Here is a 17,357-nt window from a genome sequence, read left to right as displayed (position 1 = left end):
TACTTACCACTATTGTTAAAAAATAAATGCAAAAAAATAACTCACTATTTTATTATAAAATTTATTCAAAACACTTCAGGAAATCTAAACAGTCGACAAACCAAAATGTATTCCAAGAGACCTATGAATACTAGGTATGTTTAATTTAATTGTTGGTGAACTTACTGTGATACTTTCACCTTAAATATATTTTTAATCCAAACAAATTTATCTATTAACCAATTTACTTATTGCTAAATTAATTGTAGCTTTTGTATAGATATATTAAGGTATACCTTGGTGTATATGTTATACATCAAGGTGTATAAGCTTAAAAAACCACTGAGTATTTGTACTATAATATTATATTTTTTGATGATGCCATACACATAATCTGATATTAAAATTGACATTCAATTTATAAAGTAGAGTTCTTGCGTGGATATCTCATTATAACAAGATGACTTAAAAGAATGTTACGAATTTCGTTTCTGTGAGTTTAATAGTATTAAAATATCTCTTGAATAAAAATTACTCTCGGTGAAAAACAAAACAATTTATAATTATTATCGTTGACATTTCGCCCATATTCCCGAGAATAGGCAAAACTGCAATTTGTTGTTGCGAGGTGACTAATAACGCGCGCGAGCGTGCACTTGACAGTTACATTCCAAATTCAGTTTCCTGACCCAGGTTTAGGTATAGTGATTTACATGATATAATAATTATATTATTAATATTCAATTTCTCATCATTTATTAAAAAATAAATGAAAAATTAATCATAATTTCATTTCATACGCAAACTATAATTATACACGCCAAATAATACGACACTGACACCGTCCACTACGTTAATATTCAAACAGTATACATGTAAGACAAAGCAATTTACAAATAATATAATATTATTATATCATCACACGGTCAAATATACATATTATTTAGCTTGGTTAAAAAAAAAAAAAATTAGCCATGTGCGCATTACTTAACTATATTGGTTTTTATAATCGATAGTAAAAATAAATACAATCTCTATTTAAGTATTAATGTTTAAAAAATAAAAAAACTATTCTAGACAGAAACGAAACAAAATAATTAAATGGTGACTGGAAACATTTTTAGATCGTTTAACAGAAAAATAATAATCTTGAATTTTGCGGAACTTTAACAGTTAACATTATTAAATGAATAGTAATATAATTTGATTTTCAATGCGGTATAAAATGTTTTACTTTACGTCTTTACATTATGTGAGATTAAAAATGAGACATGTAATATTTTATGGTTGAAAATGATAAAATCCAATAGAGATAAACAACTAAAAAGTAATTCAATTTTTTTCCAATATCCTAATATTTTTGAATATTAAAGTTTATAAATTTGTAATGTAATACTGAGGAATGAAAAATATATCAAATAATCTATGCTATCAAATAAATTAGTTATAACGTCAGATTGAAATACGATAACGTCAATTTTTATACTGTAAATACTTTGGTTTTAGACAAAAATTATATAAAATAACCAAGTTGAAGTATAGATAGTATATAGTATTACATTATATCATCATCATCATCATAGTTAAAAATATTAAATTCAATTTAAAAATACATAAATTATTATAAAAAAAATGTACAATATTTAAAATTTATTCTAAAAATCTAAATCAATATTTAATAATTTAGATATAACTAAGAAAACATTTAATTCAAAGAGAAGTAAGCATAAAAAATGTATAAATAATTATATTTTAGAGTTAATTTATTGGTACATTACATATTAATTAGGACATTAATTCATCACCAAGTTATACATAATAATTGTATACACTATTGTACAATAATGTACTAATATTAAATGAAACCAAAAATATTATGCTTATTTATTATTGATTATAACTTATAAGTAATATAACATATTTATAACTACAAAACTATTGTTAAACATAGTAATAGTTAAAATTAAAATTTTGACGCTTCTACTACTTAACGCCGTGGTAATAATTAATCAAAAGATATAAATTAATAAAAATACCTACTTAAGGACTGTTATTAATTAATTTTAGCTGTACTCGTATTATTAGACTTTCAGAAACTCAAGATACTGTAAATTATACTCAACTAATACAATTTTAACAATAATATATAATTAGCTATATATTTAACATTATACATTTATTGTATGCAATCAAAAAAGTAGGTATCTTACACAGGTCCTTTGAATATAATTGAAAGCAATTATTGATTTTTATTCGCTTTAATTTATCCATGTACCTTCCAACAAAGTGTTAATGAGCAATTAATTTTGATTTTCCAAAAAGAATTTTTAAATTTACACTACCAGACGTTATTCTGATATGAAAATGAAAAATTACTTATAAAAAATACTACAAAATATAAGAAAAGAAAAATAATATAATTACCTAAAAATTATTAAATTCGCTCGATTAGTTTATATAATGTTATGCATATAATATAAGCCGATGTCCATATTAAACTTTGTTTTTAAGTTTAATTTTAAAATATTATAATATTTTTTGTTAATGTCTTAAATTTGTAGTAAAATAGTAAAATAATTCACATAATATTTGAAATTAATTAAACAGAATACTTAACTCATTTATCAGTAAGTAATCGTATTAATCTAATAATATAAATGTTTATTTCATTGATTAAAAATACAACTTTGGTAATTTGTTTTTTTTTTTACAAAAAAATTTTAACTAAAAAAATCCTACATTTCTTTAATTTGTGCATTATTACACTTGAGTTTTAATTTGTTTATTAATATAAAATAAAAATCTTTAAAAAATATATATCATTGAGATACATAAATGAGTACTTTTCAGTAAGCACATGATAACTTCTTATAAATTTATTAGTAATTTATCATACAAAATACAGACAATTGAAGCAATATGATCCACTTACTTATAGTACTTAATGCAATACACGAATATTATACTTAATGAAGTTGTTAAACACGCGAAACACACGGTATATAATTATTTTATACTGATGAAATTCTCCTTCCAAAAAAATAGTTATTTTCATTCAGTAGATCTCGCTGACTATGTTTCTGCACAACATACAATATTTCAAACAAAATATTTTACTCTCAAAAAGTTACGTGCAAGATTCAATGAACAAGCAACTCTAATGTAGTCAAAACGTAAGTTATTTATTGTTAAACTTGCAACTCGTTAAATTCTAAATAAAGTTTTTGGATTTCACACTAAACATGATTACTTTATACATTCTGTTCAATATTTCACTTCAGTGTATGACATGATCTATTGTATTAGATTAAAAAAAAATATATATTCATTATTGACATTCAGTGTGATGTATAGGTTAAAAACCTACATAATATCTTGTATTAAGCTATACATTTTTGTAACATCCACTATGCATATGAAATGTTTAGATATGTATTCAGTCTAATCAAGTAGTATGTTATGTAAAATAAACACAGTAGTCATATTTATATTATATTTTAGATTAATGGAATATCATTAGTAGGCAGTTCTCTTCTAAAGTTATCAAACTAAACTTAAGTGATATTACTTGAGATTATTGTACATCAATTGTATAAATAATACAAGTCATATAAAATATATAATTTATTCTACATATTATATTATATTCTGAGCAAAATTTTGAATGTATTGATTTTAACATGATGTATGTTGTTTTGTATGTATGTGTCTGCCTGCTTGAAGACCGTTTTCTAGCACACAAAATTCTTCAGTATTGAATACTGAGAGTGATTCTGGTAGTAAATTGGATTTAGTTTTTACTTTAGGGTCAAAATAATCAGAAAAAACTTATATAAAATAAAATTATGGAATAACGAGAATATTTACACAACAGTTTTTGTTAAAATGGATTTTTTTTTTTTTTTTTTGTAATTCAAAAACCAATAACCGTAGATACCTACTTGAAATTGTCCTAACAAATATTTATATTAAAATTATCTAAAAATAATTTAATTTTGAAAAATATCCTTGCACTTTTTAAGCTTTTAAAAAATAATTGGTATTTACTATTTTCTTTTTATGGATGTTAATTTTTTCTCGGTTAAAAAAGTTTAAATTAATCGTAATCGGTATATTAACTTATCAATCAATAGCAATGATTTATGAAAAAATAATTAATGATATAATATATAACTATTTTATTAACAATTTGTCCAACCTACTTAAAATAATATGAATTTATTTGGTATAAAATATCTTTGAAATAGATCCTTATACACTGTACCGTTTCTGCTTATAACTGTTTATTATGTACAATTATTTACTATGGTAATTAAATTAAACACACCTGTCATGGTGACTTATTAAATTACGAAATACACTGGAAACCTGCTATATGACACAAAATACAGCCAAGCGAATATTCTGTTTTGTGTTTTAAGATTACAATACTTTTAATTTATTTACAACAAAATATTTTGTTTTTCAAATATTCATATTACAATTTATAAATATGTTTTTTTTACAACTAATATAAGCAACTTAGGGGTAGTATTTTGGTCAATAGTTTCGAAGAATGAATTTTCCAATGATAGAATTTCTCGAACAACAAAATATAATAAACAAAACAAACCTGTAGCGTATTGTTATGCCTTCTATAGGTAGTCTGTAACCAATATAAATTACAGTTTTAATACCAGATTTATCTATAAAAAAAATATGTACACAAATATAGTATATGTTAATGGTGGTTCAATAGAAAAAAAATATTAAAACTATTATTAATATTATTTTGTTTTATTAGATTACAAAAACAATTTTACCCAAAATTTTAGCATAGACCTACTTTTGATTTGTTTTTTTCTTTAAACTTTTTAATTTTAAAATCATAACTGCATTTATTAGCTTCACTTATCTTTATAAACTAAAGTTAATAACATCTTCATTGTTCTAAAATTAGAACTTAGTATAAAATAATACAAATTGTGATATACATATAATCGATGTATGTATAATTCATTATGATTTTTACACTAAACATAAAAATAACAAATTTGATCAGTTTTTCAATATAATGTGCATATTTTATCATATTCACGTATCATATAACTTTTTCTAGGATATTCCTTGGCGTTGAAAAGGCAACTGTTGAGTATTACTTAATTTAAATTACAAAATTGTTTTTTATATTTTTTTAATTCGTTTCTAAATTTAAATCATATAAAATTATTAATACCATTCATGTAAGTACACAAATTTAGTTTGAAAATTTAAAATCTCATCCATCTTGTCTATATGATATTTTATTTGGTCTCCGTGACTGCCTAACTGGTGAAAATTGTCAATAGCATGTGTAACGATTTCCGTCTACTGATATCGTACATTACTCCTAGGTAGAGCACGGCTAATAAGCTGAGTGTGAGGAATTGAGACTTAAGGATTTCCAGCACGTGTTTTGATAAATAATAATGACCGTTGCATGTTTGTCGAAAGTGTGTGATGTGAATAGAAATACAACAGTGGAAAAAACTCCGAGACAATCAGCACAGACATTAGCGAACACCCACACTCACGGCACAACCATATCCAGATCGGTTAGTCTCAAATTCTCTATACATTATCTGTCTTGTATTTTATCAATAAACGATATATAATATAAATGTATACTATACATCGAGAATCGAGAATTTATTAACCTAAAGTAACTTTGATCTATAGCGTTAATATTACACACTGAAGTCAGTACTGAGACCTCAACTTCACCATAGAGAACACGTCAGATAGGTAGGCAGCTGGTGAAGAGGAGAATATCATCTAAATATCATCTGAATATTTAAACATAACATTTAATAAATTAATATATTTATTGTCTTTAGTCACGTTAATCATGACACGAATAATGTTCAATAAAATAATATGTTTGATCACATCAATATAAAATATAATATATAGTAGGTATAAGTAGACCCAACGTATACAATTTTAATATTATTTGAGCTATTTTTTTTATTTTTATTTTTTTATTATTGTAAACCGTAATGTATACACACATAATCTAGTTCAAAATCATTGTCATTATTTCATACTTATTTAAATTAGTGATTAAAATATTACATAACAGTGATCCACGCATAAAGCGATATCGATGATACTACAATACAGAAACGGAATAAAAAACCATATTTAATTTGTAAAGTGTATTCTGTATTCGGTTAAACATATAATATGGGAACCTGTTTTATAACATAGTATGTATACAAAGAGACTAAGTATAGGTACTTGTATCAAATATGAAGCACCTCGGTGAACGCTTTTTATTTCTTTTCACGAAATATATACAAGTGGTCCTTAATCTCTTCTGTGCGTAACATCAAGCATATTTGACACGCGCAAGCCGGTCGATTATACGATTTTATTTTTTATTTTTTGTCATATAGACCAAAAATGTCACGTACGGGGCAGAAGTGTTTCCAATAACTTTGAAAAACATTATTATGCTCAATTCGAAGGAATTGAGTCTTTGGTATGTGATGGGATTGAACGGTAGATATATAACGGCGTTATAATATCGTCTATCCAACTTGGGAGGAATTTGATTGTAGCATAATGCACACAAATGGCGTACACATATACTTATCGTCTTCAGTCGACCCCCATCCACACTGTAACTAGTGACTTGCTGATATTATTCTGCGCACGTTTTACACTAATTTTCAAATGACTTTTCAGTCTGATCTTTTGCCACGGCACTTGAACAGTGTACGAGATGATAGCTATAATTTTACGTCCGTATTCAGCCGATGAGACGAATACCAAATTGTCTTTCTGTTGAGCCAATGATATAATACACAGGAACAACTGACAGCAGCAGTGACAGCAACAGTCAAAAATATGTATTTGCATGGTAATGCTGAAACGACGGTTGACCGAAAAGGTCTACTTCTAGGGTTGTTTAAATTATTATAATATAACCAATATAAATTTACGATACTTATGACAGGTATATGATAATTTAATCACAAACTCTTTTTGAATCGTAGTGTATACCTTAGTTATTAGTGAATAATGGAATAAACTTGCCTACACTAAACACAACTACCGGTATTAATAATTAAAATAAATCAATAGTATTAAAATTTAGATACTTCAATAATTACGAGTATTAACGTAGGTATATAAAATGATAACGTATACTTATACCTATATATATAAGTAGAACAAAAAAAATGAATACCTAAGTTATAATTATAATATCAACTGAAAAACCTACTTTTTCATAACATAATGTAAAAAACTATAATTAATAGTAACTGTTGTAAATATTTTTAATTTTTTCATAACATTTTTTATTACTAGTAACTAATTAAAAACAATTACTTTTCATTACAAAAAATATGAATTAAAATAACACAAAATATATATTTCTGTTCATAAAAATATTTAGTTTTATCAATTCATCCAACATTAAACGTAAAAAAAAATATCAAATAAGTAACCACTCTGTTGTACACAAAATAACGAGTATACTTTGTCATTGAATAAGTTAGTAATCGTAATGGAAGTGGTGAATGATGATGAACGGTTCCGACGGAAGACGGTCTAACTTTCTAATAACCGAATTTGCCAAACAATTTTATTATTTTTCTATTATTATTAAAACATTTACAAATTTTCGTTTCTTTCCTCCCTCAATTATTTGTATTAAGAAATTTCTGTTTTGGCCCACCATCGTACAGATTAGATCCGATTTACTACCGAAAACCTTCTTAAAAGTTGATGATCGAAGTATTTTTTTTCTACTAGAAATAATGTATTCAGTTAAAAATAAAACGAAAATCACATCATTGTAAAATCAATACATTGATCGCTTCACACCAAATCTAAAATATATATTTTGAGATTTAGCCTGAAATGTTGTATTAATTTAGTCCAATATGATCATAAAAATTTAAATTAGTAAAATCGTGTAAACAAAAGTTTAGAGTAAAAAAATATTTTTAATTTAATAGGGTGAATTATTGGTAATGGTAGGTAGTATACAACTCTTAATCAAACAATATTCTCAAAAATCATTATTTTTAATTAATATTTTATTACTTTGAACTAAAAATTGTAAAACAATTAATAATATCCAATCACATCAACGCAAGGTGATTTTTTATATTTGTAACAATACAATTTATATATGTATAGTACATTTCATGTACAATATAAAATATTAAAATTTAAAATATGTAAGATACGAGTTTTATAATAATAAAAGAATATTATGTAAAAATTAATAAATTATATTGTGCTATATTTAATTATATAATTTATATGTTACGTTTTAATTTTTAACGACAAAAACGAAATATACAATTTATTTTTAACAAAAAAGATAAGAATTTAAAATATTAGTTCATCATGTTATTTATTTTATAAAAAAAACTGAGTCAATTATAAATAAAACTTTTAATAGTTTAAAAAATAAGTTAATCACGTATAATTTGTTTTGAAACTTTATAAATATATATTTTTGTTGTTTAAATTGGTTTTAAAATGCTGGATTGACAATTACCTGATATTTTAAAATTATAACGCTATAATTTTATAAATATTTGGTTTGTATTAAAATAATACCAACTTATTTAATTTTTGTAATAGTTAAATTGGTAAAAAAGTTTTGAGTAAAGGAATTTTATGAAGTATAGAAAATAATAAAGTACATTATTGATTTCAAATAAGAAATGTGTAGTTATAAAAAATAATTATGTGATTTTAAAATAGTTGCTCATAAAATCACCTCTGGATATTTTTCGTTTGAAAAAAATTATTAATAGCTCCTACACAAAAACAATCTAATGATTATATCATATACCTATGTGATACAAGAAAAAAAACAATGTTAAGATCAATTTTCCAAAGAGAGAAATGTCCTAAACAAATTATGAACAAAAATGTAATCACTGTCCGAATTGGACAGAGATTGCATTTTTAGTTATATTATTAAATAAATGTTTAACCTTGCGTCATCTTAATGAAAAAATAAAATCACTCAATATGAGATTAAATCTCTTTTCAAATTACAAAATATTATTCGATAGCAAATTTCTTATTTACTATACTTACTAGACATTCATGCTGAAATCTTCTGTACTCTTTAATATTATGCCAATTCAGTCGTTTCCACACATTGCATTTAGGATACTAATTACTATCACAAGACCCTTGGTTCCTATAAAACCTTATATTTAATATTAGTTTAAAGGTAAAAATTACCACAGAACTATTTCAAATAACATAAATGTTTTCACCAACACGTAACTTACACTACTTATTTCTCTTATATCCACCATCAATTTTCCATAAAACTTATCACCCTGACTAAAACGCAAAATATGGTGGTATAAGCAGAGATCTATTAATTTAATAGAGAACTGTTAATAATGGGTAATTTTTCATTTCCATACCATATATTAATAAATTGTTATATATTAACTTGTTATCATATAAGTTACGCCGATTGTAATTTTTTTTTGCTTTAACTTAAAATATATAGATACCATAATATATACTGTACATCAATTTATGTATAACAGTAATGTACGAGTAGTTGTTTAAAAAGTAAAATAGTAATTTAAGAAAAACTTAAAACAATTAAAATATAGAATGATTAATAGTTAAGTACCTATTTACTCGAAAATAAATGAGAAGTTTAAGCCAGTTAGATTTAAATTCTAGAACATAAAAACAAAAACACACAGGGAAACATTTATTGTCTTTATTCTTCATCACAGACGTAAGAAAACATTAACAAAACAGAAAATAGGTAGTTTCCTGTTTCATAAATCTTTTTTAATTTATAAATAACTTTTTTTATCATTATAAACTAACTGACAAACCCAGCTTTGCCCGAAAAAATGATATAAATATCAATAAAAATATAAATTCACATTAAGAAAAAAACTATATTAAAAATCTAAATTAAATAAACAAATATAGATAAATTATTTTTAGTTTAATTAGAGTAGGTAGCTCCATTGGGAGCTCTTCTACATCGCGCCTCTTTCACGATATGTAAACCACCTACATCATTAATACTTGTTGTGCAAAATTTTGTATAATTGTATATTTCTTTTACCTAATAAAAAAAAAAAAAAAAAAGAAAAGTTTAATTAGTAAATACAATAAAACCTCTATAAATATCAGACACTCTCGGTAGCTAAAATTTTGTTCACTTTTCTCTACAGTTGCTGTTAATCTTAATACCTACTCATTAGTTATTAATGTAACTAGGTACTATAAAACTTTGTGTGAATAATTATACTTATATTTACTGATGTAAGTATTTCATTAGTCACACGCCTTGGAATTTTTGGTTGATCACCAATATCTACAATTAATCACTCCAATTGTATCTATAACAATGTCTTTGTTTTCTTGTATGTATATACCTAGGTATGTACGACATTAGAAGCATCAAATTATTAAATAAATTTAAATTATAAAAGACTTGTACTTAGGTTATGCATTATGTAATTAAAATATTAAGTCTATCTCTACAACGGCTAGTTTTGTTGTTAAATTTTGTTGGTTCATAATCATTTTACAGCCATTCCCTGTTATTTAGTGTGCTGCTTTGTCTAATTTAATCATACGCAATTTTCAATGGAATATATAAACATATAATTTTTCCCCACCTATCAAAATTAAGCATATTATATGTATATTTTTTATTTAATTGAATCGGTATAATAATTTTTAACTTGAACTTAATCAATATAAATAAATGGAAATTACAATTATAAAATCATTAAATTTTTAAAAATAAAATATAAGTATAAATTTATTTTTAATATGTGTGTGTGTGTGTGTGTGTGTGTGTGTGTGTGTGTGTGTGTGTCTATTTTTATTATATACTTATCAAATAAATCATACAATTTTTAGTAAAAAAATATTAAAAAGATACAAAAAATACAACTTTTTGCATAATATGGATTAATATCTTCACCCATTTATAAAAACAAAATATAATTCCTTATTTACCAAAAACTACCTTCACATAAATTAACAAACTACCCAAATAATTTAAAATATTAAATGAGCACATAACAACAAAGGTAAATTAACTCAACCTAACTCCGTCAACTTAAACCATAATTTTTCCGCCACCAAGTGTTTTCTTATTCTGAAAAGAGTATAGATGACCAAAAAGAGCATGTATAAATAGATAAATACATATAAAACATACCCTTAGATCATATACATTATCTATTGTCTAAGTATATATCTAAAAAATTGAGATATTATCGACATTTGATTTGAAACTGTATCAACCAAAATACTAAGAAATAATTAAACGAATAATATGAGTATTAAGTTAATCAAAATTTTGAAACCCAATACCCAGTATAAAGTATACATACATTTTAAGTAAATAAAAAATGTATTAAGTCCATTTAAAATAATTTAATGTTCTGATCAACATAATAAATTCATCGTAATCTGAACCAAAGATTATGAGTCATGATAACACAAATAAGATTAAAAGCTTATACAAGTTTTACTTGATTATATTTGATATTAAAAAAAAAAATATGAATAACAAATTGTATTTTTAAGTAGACCTCATAATTGAAAAAACTCGGGCATAATCTAAATAAGTGATTTAATACTCGTGATGATGTATACCGATTTTATTTTGAAGGAAAAAATATTGGTTATGCACTTCTAAAAGTTTCTTTTTTGATTAGACAAACAATTCTTATTTATTCGTAAAATTTCAATTGATCTTTTATTTAATTATGTATTCAATTATTAAAAGCATTGTGTTTTAACAGGCTTGATTAAATTTGTGCAATAAAATCATAAAAAATGTACTTAACTTAATTTTATAAATATTATTAATGAATTCTCTATTATATATAAAGACCATTGTTTCAAATAAAAACAATGTTATTCACAATAGTATAATTTATTTTTAGCAATTAAAATTGTATTACAATATCTAAAATCCAAATCATTAATCGTATTAGTCGTCATTATGTATTTTGTTAAAAAAATAGCATGTTTAATTTTTGATTACTACGATTAAATAAAAATTCTACAATTAAAAAATAAATTTAAATTCAATATATCTTATAAGAATAGAAAGATTTTATATAATATAATCGTAGCGTATTAAAGTTTTAAAGATTAAAATATAATAACATAACATAAGTAACCCCAAATAGAAAGTTTGAGGAAAACCAAACACTATACTCGCATAACTAAGTTACGTAGGTATTCATATTAGTTATGCAGAAAACTTGATAAATTACTGTATTATTTAGTAGGTATAATATTAGATCACAGTTAATAGTCAGGGAAAATCAGAATTATTTTCAAACAAACCTTTTAATATTAATTAACTTTTATTCTTGCATTATGGCTTCTAAATAAAATGTAATATTAAAATTTAAAGTTATGTTTGTAGTTTTGAACTACAAAATGTTACCCCGTTTAAGTCTAATGATATATAAAATAAACAAAACCATTAAATTAATTTCTGTTTGAGAAATAGTTTTCTATTTTTTATATAGTTAATAAAATTCATAAGTTTTTAAAGATGGTTCAAAAACAAAATAAATATATAAAGAGATATTACAGCAAGTATTAAAATATTTTATTTCTCCATTGTCTTTTTTAATTTATTTGTAAATTTACATAATATATGTATAATAATTTTTAACTGATACTTGTATGGTAATTATTTTTTCGAAGTTATGATAAGTATATACAAAGGAATGTTTTCTAAAAATAGTTAAAAGCTACAATTTTTGGTTTACACATCTTATCCACAAATCATTAATTCAAACAAAACAATTTAATACAGGTTGTGTTTTTAAGTTGTACTCTTTCACCGAGTGCTTATATTTAAAATTTAAAATAATTATTGAATAACATATAAAATTTAAAATTTAGGTTATAATAAAAGACTAAAATGTCACGGAACAAATAAAAAGAAAGTATAGTGTTAATGGTTATTTATTTTAATTGCATGATCAATTTTCTATGATACTCACCATATTTAATTTCTAAATATTTCAAATATACTTTAAATAATTTCTCTTTTATTAATATACTAGATAAAAAAATTATTTCAAAAAATTGTACATACCGATTACAAATATATCGCAGTTAAAATAATCTTATTCATCTAAAGTTTAGATTCTAAACCATAAAATTAAGTTAATAACACACTGTATTATTTAGATATCAATATTTATTACTTGTGAAATTGTCTGATCTGTAAATTGTAAATTTTTGATTGGAATTTTTCGTTGTTTATAAGTACTTATTATATGAACTTTAATTATGTTTAAAATATGTCCGATGGCAATGTTAATAGGTTACCAAATATTGAATTACCAATAAATGAGGTTTCACCAGGTTGTTGTTGCATCGTGTTCATTAATTTCTACAAACACACATAAGATAAAAAATTTAAAAAAATATTCCTTATTTTTTGTATATAAACAAAATTGATCCCCCGACACTCAATTAAACAGATTGTATGGAGACAACATGAATTTACTCTCCCGAGACGACTTTTTAACTCAACAAACCGACGAGGCATTTATGTTTTAATTCGAATTCGATTTACAATTAATTTATAATTGTTTGCAATTGTTTAAAAAACGATTTCATCAGATTGAGAAGCCAACGTGTATCGTATACAGCACTTTATATCTATTGATTTTTATCGTTAAATATAATATAACAAAGAATTAAATATTAATTGAAATTACATTGTTTTAAACACAGTAATTGATCGTTGAAATTTTACAATACAATTTTTATTTGTTTTATCTATTGTTCTGCAAATTGTTTCAAACGTTAAACATTTTTTAATTAAAACTTTTAACTTATACTTTTTAAATTTAAAACATTTTATAAAATCAGTTCCAAAATATAATAAATTATCCAAGCCCTGAGTTGTTATGATCATGTCATAGTTCCTCTGTCAATTGGCTCTTGACCAAAATATACAAAATTGATTGGGTTGACGGTCCGAAAAAACACGTCGATGATTAAAAATAAAAACATAACACGTGGTATTAGGGTTGAAATCTCCGACCTTTTATGTCATGTGTAACCTAACGTATGTGAAAACTGAACAATTGCGATTTTATAAATTTAATATCAACACATTTCTATTTGAATCAATGGACGTACAATTTAAGAAAATAATCCGTCCATGTCAACTATCTAGAATATATATTAATATTATAATTTATAAAAATTTATGTTATACGTGTTATTTTACCTGTATCACTTGGATAACGAATACACCAAACATTAAAAATGACATAGTCATTATTGAACGTTCAAATGTCGGTTCTAAGATCACGGAAGAAAGCGATGGGTTCTTTTTATCCTCTTGTTTCTTCTTGTAATTTAATAAACTCGGCAGTTCAATTGAGTTACGACGACGTCGACAATTAAGTTTGCTATTGAAAAATGTTCGTTGCAGTAAATTTAACAAATAATCTATAGAAAAAAATAATTAAGTAATAGCATATAAAGTTACTGTAGAAAAGTATAAAACACTTATTACGTGTCTGATATTTATAAAAACACAAAATGTTAGCATATATTACCATCTAGTATACATATATTAGTTTAAATGTTAGACAGTTTTAAATTTATGTGATTGTGTATTTACAAAAAAAAAAATAATAATAATAAATAGTACGTAATACAATATCTGGAAAAATTCCAAATTCTCGTGTCAAAACACCAAATTCGGAAATTAATGGAGTAATAAAATTCATATTGAGTTCGTTACAATGCTTTATTTCAAAATATTAAACTTTATTTTACCAAAAGGCAATATTTAAACAGTGTTCAATAGTGCGTATAATGTATGTATAGTTTTAACGGGTAGTGTTTCAGTACGGTATTAAGATCTAGGATAGTACAGTTGAAAATTCATTCAAACCATTTCAAATAGAATGAAATAAAATAAAGTCTATCTAGGTAAATATTATAATATAGTTTAGACTACAATACAAAATTATTGTAAACTTAATGTTCTACCGATCAAATTAATATAAAAAACATTTGTTATTTTATAGCTGTGAACAATTTAAATAATTGGTTTAATACCACAGTAAAATAATATAAAAATTCATGTTCTTGTAAAATATTCCTATATTCCGAGGATTCTACTCATGGGTATCCCATACATTTTTCTAAGGGGAGAGGGGGAGTCAAAATTAATTTAAAAAATAAATGAAGATATTTTTGTAATACATTTTATTTATTGTACATTATTATGTTTCGTCATTATTACATTTAGGTATTGTTATTATACATTTTATTTATAGAACGTTATTTTTCGTCATCATTACATTAAATTATTGCAATTGGATAACAAATTCAAAATTCTAGAGGGGGGAAGTGCCTTCGTTCTCCTCCCACCGGAACGCTCATGAATTCCTACGTTTTCCAACTCAATGAATATGAAAATAAAAATAAATGATTTATACACAACGTCTAAAAATAAAAACTAATTAGACAAAATATGCTCTTACACACTTAAATATAAAAAAGTTATTATTACAATTCTAAAATGAATGCTTAAATCGTAAATAAGGATGTATTGCCAAATAGCTATCATTATAGTTTAAATATCATAATAGTTCAATTTTAACTATTAATATTGATTTTGCTATTATTATTATTAATAGTTTAATTTTCTAAGTTAACTATCCATCTCTGGTACAAACTATGCTTAAAAGAGATAAATCAAATCATAAACCTATATTAATAAATTTACGATATACTTTTTCTACTTTTTAATTTAAAAAAATAAAATAAGCTCGAAATAATCTATTGTTGCCTACCAATTAGTAAAGATAACTCATGAAAATATGAAGTAATAAAAATTTAAATACCTACTTTTAAAACCCATATAAATATCTCCTTTGATGTACATACAAATAACAAAATATCTACCGAATACATTAAAATATTTATGACATTAAAACATTATATTAATATGTATATCGTACCTAAATAAGGTTGAAAATAATTTATATATTTTTAGTATTTTACAAAATCATAATAAATGTTTGCAAGTAATTTTTTCAATAAACCTCTCTCGTGAATAAAACATATTTATTGACTATATTATACCTATGCTTATTATTCATAATTCATCAATTTATCTCTAAAATAACTATTTTGTAATCATAGTATATATTATTTACAATAATACTGTAGTTAACATCATAATATTCCTCAACTTATTTAAAGTTCTATTTAAAGCTCTATTTATATTCTTAAACACAAAAACATTTTTTTTTTTATTTATACAGTATTATATTATAAGACGCATTCACTCTAAATTATTATACTATTATTATAGTACATAAACATTCTAAAACCGTCAAACTTACATATCTTTTCGTACAATTGATTCCGGGCATTCAACAGGTATCCGAGCATCACTTTGGTCACGGCGAACGGACGTTTTTGATTTTTAAGTTGGTCTCTCACATCATTAATATCGTCTTTGCTGTCTTCGGAAGCAGCTCCATTAACTTCTTCATTCAAAACTGTGACTTCTTCATCGTACATTGATTGGTCTTCGTCATTATCAACGTTATAATCGACCGCGACGTCACGATCATCGTTGTCATCTTCGACAACCACGTCTACATCTCCTTTTTCGTCTACGTCTACTCCTTCTTCTACGTATATTTCTTCTTCTACATCCTCTTCGCTGGTTTTATTATCGGAGTGTTTAATAGTCGAATCACTATCCTGTCTGATAGTCATCACCTCTGGGGATTTTTCTGCGGTGTTAGTGTTGCGACTACCGTCTAGTGTGATTTTCACATATTCCGCTGAATCGTCTTCTTCACGCCAACTTTTTGAAACATCAGTGTTGTCTTTAGAATTATCTTTTAGATCATCATTTCTTACGTGAATCCCACACGGCATCGTTACGTTCATTAGTGAACTTCCATTACTCGTCAACGTACACAAACGAACCCATTGATCACTTCCAAAACCACCGACACCGAAATCTTGCGTAATACAAAACAACAGTGCGGATAACAATAGCGATTTCGCCACGACTATGTGGATCGTTTTCGATAACTGAGATGATAGGCAAAAAGATGACATCGCGTATATTGTCACTGCTAAGAATGCGTGAATGTAGCCGGATCGTGTGCTGGATAGTTGTTAAAGTTTACGGAAGAATTAAGACGGAGATAACGACAGGAATTAAAAATCTGTCCCAATTACCGTCATTTCAAGAAAAAAACACAGTAATAATTATAGTTCAACCAAACCACACGGAACGTGTCAAACTGCAGCACAAATCATAACCGCAAAGCATTCCGTGTAAGTACACCGTTGTA

General features: G+C 24.6%; 1 protein-coding gene across 1 annotated transcript; it reads right to left on the bottom strand.

Moving 5' to 3' along the window:
• Window positions 1-13,300: 13,300 nt before the first annotated feature.
• Window positions 13,301-17,118, bottom strand: LOC112597415 (ciliogenesis-associated TTC17-interacting protein-like). Its single transcript, XM_025343460.1, has 3 exons — window positions 16,386-17,118; window positions 14,249-14,472; window positions 13,301-13,399 (listed from the first exon to the last, which is right to left on the bottom strand). Exons 1-3 carry the CDS (start codon window positions 17,116-17,118, stop codon window positions 13,301-13,303), a joined length of 1,056 nt encoding a protein of 351 aa, XP_025199245.1.
• Window positions 17,119-17,357: the final 239 nt, after the last annotated feature.

Source organism: Melanaphis sacchari, unplaced genomic scaffold, assembly GCF_002803265.2.
Source record: "Melanaphis sacchari strain LSU unplaced genomic scaffold, SCAv2.0 Contig40_pilon_pilon, whole genome shotgun sequence".
Taxonomy (NCBI): domain Eukaryota; kingdom Metazoa; phylum Arthropoda; class Insecta; order Hemiptera; family Aphididae; genus Melanaphis; species Melanaphis sacchari.
The sequence above is the reverse complement of the archived record's forward strand: the minus strand, read 5'-3'. Positions and strand labels throughout refer to the sequence as shown.